The sequence below is a fragment of the Trichechus manatus genome, unplaced genomic scaffold (genome assembly GCF_000243295.1).
Source record: "Trichechus manatus latirostris isolate Lorelei unplaced genomic scaffold, TriManLat1.0 scaffold00018, whole genome shotgun sequence".
Classification (NCBI taxonomy): domain Eukaryota; kingdom Metazoa; phylum Chordata; class Mammalia; order Sirenia; family Trichechidae; genus Trichechus; species Trichechus manatus.
In genome coordinates this window covers 10111486-10120702 of record NW_004443954.1, presented here as the reverse complement: position 1 = coordinate 10120702, position 9217 = coordinate 10111486, and the positions used below count along the sequence as shown (strand labels likewise).

The following is a 9217-nucleotide window of genomic DNA, read 5'->3' as shown; positions in this document are numbered from 1 at the left end:
GTAGTGCAAGTAGATCACTTGGTGAAATGATTTGAATTTAAAAGGATATCAATTTAACATGATGCTTTTAGATAAAAAATTGTCTAAGCTCAATGCCTCAAACTTCAGCCCAATGAAAGTATTCCTTTTGTGCAAGGAAATGAAAGAATGTACAGAAAAGAGTTAACTTAGTGGGCATGAAACTGCTATCCTTGGAAAGGCTTGCTTGGAAGGTGGCTGTTGGCTGGTTTCCGGGAACTTGGCACTCAGGAGGGTTCCCACCACGCTAACTAAGACTGGCTCACTGTGCCTAAACTGTGCAAACAATATGGTTTGTGCTGGACACTACTTTCCTTTCGAGACTCTAAAAGTTTAGTACGTCCTATAGTCCAAGAAGTTGGACCATACGAAGGAGAAGACTCATTAACAACCTGAGATATGCAGATGACACAAGCTTGCTTGCCAAACATGAAGACAACTTGAAGCACTTACTGATGAAGGTCAAAGACTACGGCCTTCAGTGGGGATTACACTCCATCATGAAAAAAATGAAAATCCTCACAACTGGACCAATAAACAACATCATGATAAATGGAGAAAAAAGTTTAAGTTGCCAATGATTTCACTCTATTTTTGGATCAACAAGCAACATCCATGGAAGAGATGGGTCTCACGTGGGTTCTCGAGAGTCTGGCCGTGTCCAGATTTGTGTTCCAATCCCACACTCTGATCTGGGGCAAGTTACTTAACCTCTGTCTGTAGCTCTCCGTTTCTTCATCTGTAAAATGGCGATGATGACAGTACTCACCTCATGGGGTTGTTGAGATGAAGCATCCAGTGGAAAAGTGCTTAGCCCCGTGACTGGTACGTGGTGATTGAAAGGCAATGGACCCAATTCTCTGCAGAACGGCATCACTGGCACATCACCAGTATTCCAATATTCACCCTTCCCCTCCCTTCATCCTGCTCCCCTTTTTCCTCATCAGCCCCTTCTCCTCCCTTCTCTTATCCTCTAAGCTGCTTCACATCCAAACCATTTCCTCCCCACATACTACCTTTCCATAAGTGCTCAGTGAAAACAATACACAGGAATGCTTTTCTTTAAACACTTACCAAAAAGGAGAGCAATCTAAATGTGTTGTCATGGTGCCAGCAGCCCTAATGCTCATCAGCTTTTGGTTCCATCTCCAGTGATTTAGAAGGATTTATATACAACCTGGAAACCCTGGTGGCACAGTGGTTAAGAGCTACGGCTGCTAACCAAAAGGTCGGCAGTTCGAATCCACCAGCCACTCCTTGGAAACCCTATGGGGCAGTTCTACTCTGTCCTATAGGGTCGCCATGAGTTGGAATCGACTCGACGGCAATGGGTTTTATATATAACCTGCACAGTCCTTGATCATGTAATTTTATTGCTTTTGATAATGGTAAGTGATCATCACATATATAACTATGTGCAATTTAGTTTTCATAACTTTGTAAGGCTGTCATGTAAATAAATTCACAAACTGGAAAAACAATCCTTTGCCAAATCCTTTGTTCCAATACTTGGTCAGAATATTTGTTCCCTGAAACACTGGACCCCTAGGTGAAAAGTAGCTATTTTGTTTTTCCGGTGGTGTATTTAAAACACCACTTCAATGAAGACTGAAAAATCTACTCAAAAGTTTGCTTCGTTTGCAACTTCTAAGTCCCTCGTGGACCGAGTGTTTAGAGAGTGTTCAGATACTGCTGCTGAAGAGGCTATCATGGGGTTGAGGATCATACACGACCAGAAAAGAGTTCATGTCAGTATTGCTGAAGGACAGGTTCCTTGGAAGAGGAGGAGAGGCTTAGGAAATACTCAGCAAGCACAGTCCCGCTGGTACTAATAAAGTAAGAACAATTTTGGTGTTGGATAAAGGAGCTCCTGCAACCTCACCCCAGGGTGACACAGTGCTTAAACTGGACATTGCATGTATACAAGCCAGGAAAGGGGATGGAGAAATCAATAAACTAAAAGTTCAAAACTGCATTTGCCAATAAATTCAATATTTGAAACCAAAACGATAAAGAGAAAAAACTAGAATAAAAGACCAAAAGATGGATAATTACAAACATCTTCAGAAATTACCAAGTCTGTCCCTCTTCCTCCATCTCCTAACCCTCTTTTCAGGTAGTACGGTAGTTCAGTCATCTGGGACAAATATTTTTCTATCCCATATTAAAGACGACGGCGGTCTCCCTGGTACTGTGCTTTGCGTTCCATTAAAACAAAGCCAAACCAGCATGCATTGCACGAGCTTGTTCTGTTCTTGGTAGGCATGGAAAAGAGCCAATCATCACGCTTCTCTTCAAAACTTTTTAGCAAAGCTAAACTTCATTCTATGCAGTAATGGGGTGATGAGAAACCCTCTAACACTAACACCCATAAAAATCATCAAAGGTTGACTAATCAGAGCCCCGCATCTTTTGCCAACAAATTCTCTTGTCAGACCCACTGAAACATTGCAAAATTAATTAACTTGAATTTCTAGCTTTTATTTTCCTCAACTCACTTCTGCTTGAAGTTTTAATTGGAAGGAAAGTATTTATATAATCAGCAGCAGGATTTCAAGAAGAAAAAAGAAACTCTGGAAAATTATAAACTAAATCCATTCATTCATTAAAAAAAGAAAAGAAAACTCCAATATTTATTGAGCTTCTAGAACATACCAGATATTCACTGCAAATACAGCAGTAAACAAAAATGGACACGCTCTCAACTCACGGAGATGGAAAATAAACAAAGAACTAGTAAGCAAACAATGCGTCCTACATATAATAAAATTTTTAATAAGCTTAACGTAACTGCTTCAAAAGTTCTTTCAACTTATCTCTTAAACTTTTATCCCTCTGGCTAATTCCAATTTATCAACTTCAGCCAGCAAAGCCCTGAAGACACATTATACAAGCATAATTCCGCACGATCAGCGAGTGGATGCTTTATTACCTTAAGCTGGTGGTATATTTTCTTCAGTGCATATGCCTCCTCTTCTGATTTGGGAATAAGTCTTATCACCTTATCACTGTAAAAAAAAGGGAAAAAAAGATGGTGATCTTTACCTTTTATAAAAAATATTTGCCATCTTTTTTTCTTCTTCTTTTAAAAAAAGCTGCTTCTGCATTTTAAAAATAAAACAGCAAAACTTTCGACTGACCATCAGGTATTTTACCCAGTTCTTGTTATGTATGATTGCACTGGTCTTTTTGCCCCGTCTTAAAACTAAGGCATCAGCTCTTGACCATTACAGGCTCACACTTAACGTTATAAATGCAGAGAGAGGCCAAAACCACAGAACAGGCAACAGGGATGGGAACTTTCATGAACAGCTCAGGGCAGACACCAAGAAAGGAAATTCCTGATGACAGAAGTAAGAAAAACCATTCGTCTTTTAGTTAATGCTGAAAAGGAGTGTGACTTTTTCAGTGAGAGGACATACGAAATGTACACACTATGGACCATTTCTGGTTTGATTTCTTCTCACACTGTCAACAGTAATGATAAGGCTATCTCTATGGGGCACAGAGGAGCCTTGGTGACACAATAGTTAAGAGCTCAGCTGCTAACCCAGAGGTTGGTGGTTCAAACCTATCCAGCCGCTATATGAGAGAAAGATCTGGCAACTTGCTTCCATAAAGATTATAGCCTAGAAAACCCTATGGGACAGTTCTACTCTGTCACATGGGGTCACTATGAGTTGAAATCAACTCGTTGGCACCAAACAACAACGGGGGCTTATTAATTTGTTGTACTGTGGTGGCTTGTGTGTTTCCATGATGCTGGAAGCTATGCCACCAGTATTTCAAATACCAGCAGAGTCATCCGTGGTGGACAGGTTTCAGCAGAGCTTCCAGACTAAGTCAGACTAGGAAGAAAGACCTGGTGATCTACTTCCGAAAATCAGTCAATGAAAACCTTATGGATCACAAAAGAATATTGTCAGATATAGTGCTGGAAGATGAGCCCCCCATTTGGAAGGCAATACCCAATAGCTGTGAGAATGGACTTAAACATACCAACAATCCTGAAGGTGGTGCAGGACTAGACGATGTTTTATTCCATTGTACATAAAGTCACCATGAGTTGGAGACAACTCAATGGTAACTAACAACAGCAACATGGAGCATATTATTTCTCTAGTCGAGAGCTTCCCAGCTGGCCACGAAAGGTTATAGGTGTGCCACAAGATACTGATGGTTGTAAACTTTTAAGAGTGATAAAAATTTTAAATCAATTTTTACAACATTAACATTTTACAATAGGTGAAACTATATCTGAGCACTTTATAAGATTCTTTCTGTAAACGTCATGAATTGTGTCTGAAGATTAGAGGTGCCCCGCTATCCACCAGAGTTCTCTGTGGTGGTGGCCCCTCTCCCAGGTATGCTAGACCAGTTTATCATTTTCTAGGTGTGTCATGATGAGGCCAGGCTGGGGAGCACAGATCTGGCATATAACAATCACAACTGTCTGATGCGTTTTGCATAGAGTAGATGCTCATTAAATAAAGATTAATGGATGGGCATAAAGGAGATTATCGAGAATAACTGGCTTCTAGAGGAAACAAGGAAAAACTAAGTTAAAAACTTTATAATAGGAATGAATATTTTTCATAACCCTCTGGCATTTTACAATGACTGAAGTTGAATATTATTAATACCATACATATAAAACAGAAAATAAAAACTCTACCAGTTTACCCAGAACTTGTCTCTCTAGCCCCAAAGGTATACCAGTAATATGAAATTTGCATACTTTCCCCTGGTTTCGCTATTTAGGTGAAGAACAGTTTCCAAGGCTAGGTAAGTAATATGGCATCGAACCCCCAAGGAAGAATTCTGGATTTGTTGAGTGATAATTTTTAGGGGCTGTGTGGTTATTTCCAATCATTTTAGTTTTGTTATTTCAAATGATCTCTTATACCTTCTTTCAGTCTATGAATTAAAAGGCATTTGGTTTACTGATGGTAATTTGAAATGCTTGAGGCATTACCACACTAATACGGCTTTGTAGTTTTTAGTTCCTCAAAATCACATAAAACAACCTCTCAGTATTTGTAATAGATTGAACTGTGTCCCCCAGAAAGATATGTTGAAGTCCAAACCCCTGGTATCTGTGAATGTGACCTTGTTTGTAGATAGGGTCTTTGGAGATGTCAGTTAAATTATGAAGTCCTACTGGAGTACGGTGGGTCCAAATCCAATGAGTGGTGTCCTTATAAAATAGGGGAAGAGACACAGACACAGAGGGGAGATGGCCATGTGAAGACAGGCAGCGATTGGAGTGACAAGGAACTCCAAGGATCGCCGGCCATCACCAGGAGGTAGGAGAAAGGCATGGCCCAGATTTGCCCTCAGAAGGAATCAACACACTGACACCTTGATTTCGGACTCCTAGCCTCCAGAACCGTGAGACAACAGATTTCTGTTCTTATAAGCTACCCAGTTTGTGGTACTTTGTTACGGCAGCAGTAGGAAACTAATATAGCATCAGTATCATTAAGTCCATATTTCTGGAAAGAATAAAAGAAAGCAGGGGGGAAAAAATCATCAACAATTCACTGTAAAACAACCCTAAACATGACCTTTAGAATTAAAATGTAATTACATCTTCCCCTCCTTTCATTTCAGGTACACGTTTTTGTATTTTTCCTGGATTGACAATACCCTAGTCTCTCCCAACTGACCCAATATAATTCTTGGCAAAGAACAACAACTCCACTGGGTGACATGGTTGTTTTTGATGGATGGATCACTGGACAGCTTGCTGGAAAACACCTCCATCTGGGGCCCTGTCAGCTCCTCAAGAGTGCAAGGAAAGCAATCTGGAGCCATTATATATCCATGGGAAGAATTTTTTTTTCCTTTTTTTTTTTAAATGATGGATAATTCAGCTTGGCAGTTGGTTCCTCTTCTGTGAGTGCAGGATGTAAAGGAATCGACCGTGGGATTATTTAACCCTGAAAGCAATTGTTCAAACCCAGCTTTGTCATTTTTACAACAAAAAGTTCACTTCATCCCAGCTTTTAGAAATTCTCAGGTGAGTCTTAGAAATGTGTTTATTACTGTCTGATTACTCATAAAAGAACAGAGAATAAGAAAAGCTAATTATGGCATAACATAGTTCATAAAGAAAAATATTCTATGTCCTACTTTGGTGAGTAGTGTCTAGGGTCTTAAAAGCTTGCAAGTGGCCATCTAAGGTGCATGTATTGGTCCCATCCCATCCAGAGCAAACAAGAATGAAGAAAACCAAGACACAAAGAAAATATTAGTCCAAAGGTAACAGACCACATGAACCAGAGCCTCCATCAGCCTGAGCCCAGAAGAAATAGATGGTGCCCGACTACCACCACCAACTGCTCTGATGGGGATCACAACAGAGGGTCCTGGACAGAGTGGGAGAAAAACGTACAACAAAATTTAAATTCACAGAAAAGACCAGACTTATTGGTCTGACAGAGACTGGAGGAACTCAGAGACTGGAGGAGACTATGGCTCCCAGATGCTCTTCTAACTCAGAACTGAAGCCACTCTCAAAGTTCACCTTTCAGCCAAATAGTAGGCAGACCTGTAAAACAATAACACAAACGCGAGGAATGCACTTCTTAGTTCAGTCAAGTATATGAGACCAAATGGGCAACACTGGTCCAAAGTAAAGATGAAAAGGCAGGAAGGGGCAGGAAAACTGGATGAATGGAAACGGGGAAACCTATGGTGGAAAGAGGGAGAGTGCTGACACATTGCAGGGATTGCAACCAATGTCACAAAACAATTTGTGTATAAATTTTTGAATGAGAAACTAATTTACTCTGTAAACTTTCACCTAAAGCACAATAAAATGTTAAAAAAAAAAAAAGAAAAGAAAAAGAAAAGCTAATTAGGAGAACCCATGTAATGTCATACTTCTTTTGTAAGCCAATAAATTATACTGGTGAAATAACCAGTAACCAAAAACCAACAAGAGCTCTTTATTCAGCATGCAAAATCCAATGACTCCCAAATGCCAACCATTTGTCTCATCAAACAAAAAGCTCACTTTCCCTAAATCTGATAGCTTGTCTTTTTCTAAGAGGTGAACAATCATTTGGTATTACAAACTAGAAGGTTTCAGGTAGTGAAGTATCTACTGGAATGTAGGGAGAAAAGCCAGATAAGCACAACTCTCAAAGGAGAACTAAGAGGCTTCCTTTATAATTTATCAGTTTTTTCAACCACTAGGTGGCAACATCAGTTTAAGTCCCCTGACTACCCTTTGGGAGTCTCTGGGTGGTGCAAACCATTAATGTGCTCTGCTTCTAACCAAAAGATTGGAGGTTCAAGTCCACCCAGAGGCACCTTGGAAGAAAGGCCTGGCAACCTATTTCTGAAAAATCAGCCATTGAAAACCCTATGGAGCAGTTCTACTCTGACACACATGGAATCGCCATGAGTCAGAATCAACTAACAGCAACTGGTTAGCTACTGTAAAAATGGCATGGTGGGCCATCTGACTTCCTCCAACTTCATGAAGGGGAAGAAGAATTAACAACCCAAGGCTGATTTCTATGAGGCGGAGGTCAGCCATGTCTTCACCCTCCAACCTTCTTACCAGTTCTGACACCAAGAGTCCTTTCCATGGCAGTCTTTACTTTTCTGCTGGGTTCGATAATTTTTTGCAATGGCCACACAGAACTCACAGACAATACTCATGACTATGGGGTTTATAAGGGAAGTAACAGGTTACAGTTTAGGTCCAGGAACGCTTAGGATACAGTTTTTTGATCAGGACAGCCTCTTCTTAGCTGTGCCCGCAGGCACGCCTCTCTTTGGCCCCTTGGCCTCTGCCCTGCTCAGGTAAGTGTTACAAACCTTTTTTAGGTCTGCATATAAGTGCCCGGAGGCACCTCACTTTGCCAGTAAGCCTCGGCCCGAAGGTGCTCAGCTGTCTTGCTTCATGGGTTGGTAAGCCTAGCTCTGCCGCCAAGTGACCAGAGGCACCCCACTTTGTCAGAAAGTCTCCTGCCCAAAGGCACTCAGCTCTCTCACTCTGTGGACCAGGATGTCCACTGCGCTGTCTCCTGGTTTTGCTGCCTCTGCTGCTGCTGTTTCTCTGCCACTGCTTCTCGTCGTCTCTTGCCATTTTCAGAGTTCAAACTCTGTCTCCTGGATCTAGGAGATTCTTAGCACAGGGATCCCAGGTCCAAAGGATGCACTCCACTCCTGGCTCTGGGATGGCTCATTCTAATCCTAGTGGGATGGCAAAACTGACCAATCCCCTTGTTAGGGTTCCATAGACCTTATGTACATGGTCCCACCTCCATATCTGTCAGTTTGTCCTACCGTGGAGGCTTGTGTGTTGCTGTGATGCTGAAAACCATGCCACCGGTATTCAAATACCAGCAGGGTCACTCATGGCAAAGAGGTTTCGCTGAACTTCCAGACTGAGACAAACTAGGAAGAAGGACCTCGTGGTCTACGTCTGCAAAAAATTAAACAGTGAAAACTTTATGAATAGCAGTGGAACATTGTCTGGTATAGTGCTGGAAGATGAGGTCCTTAGGTTGGAAGGCACATAAAAGATGACTGAGGAAGAGCTCCCTCCTTAAAGTAGAGTTGGCCCTAATGATGTGGATGGAGTCAAGCTTTCGGGACCTTCATTTGTTGATACGGCATGACTCAAAATGTGAAGAAACAGCTGCAAGCATCCGTTAAAAATTGGAATGTGGAATGTATAAAGTACGAATCTAGGAAAACTGGAAATCATCAAAAATGAAATGGAATGCATAAACATCGACATCCTAGGCATTAGTGAGCTGAAATGGACTTGTATTGGCCATTTTGAATCAGATAATCATATGGTCTGCTATGCCAGGAATGACAAATTGAAGAGGAATTGCTTTGCATTCATTGCCAAAAAGAACATTGCATGATCTATTCTGAAGTACAATGCTGTCAGTGATAGGATAATATCCACATGCCTACAAGGAAGACCAGTTACTACGACTATTATTCAAATTTACACACCAGCCACTAAGGCCAAAGACGAAGAAATTGAAAATTTTTACCAACTTCTGCAGTCTGAAATTGATCAAACGTGCAATCAGGATGCATAGATAATTACTGGTGATTGGAATGCAAAAGCTGGAAACAAAGAAAAAGGATCAGTAGTTGGAAAATATGGCCTTGGTGACAGAAACAATGCCAGAGATTGCATGATAGAATTTTGCAAGACCAA

General features: G+C 41.0%; 1 protein-coding gene across 1 annotated transcript in view; it reads right to left on the bottom strand.

The window, feature by feature from the left end:
• CPA6 (carboxypeptidase A6) overlaps positions 1–9217 on the bottom strand; it is a 384439-nt gene that overhangs the window by 215723 nt on the left and 159499 nt on the right. The window contains exon 2 of the mRNA XM_004372540.2: positions 2951–3026. Within this exon, the coding sequence (XP_004372597.1) occupies positions 2951–3026 (76 nt within the window). The remainder of the gene's footprint in view (positions 1–2950; positions 3027–9217) is intronic.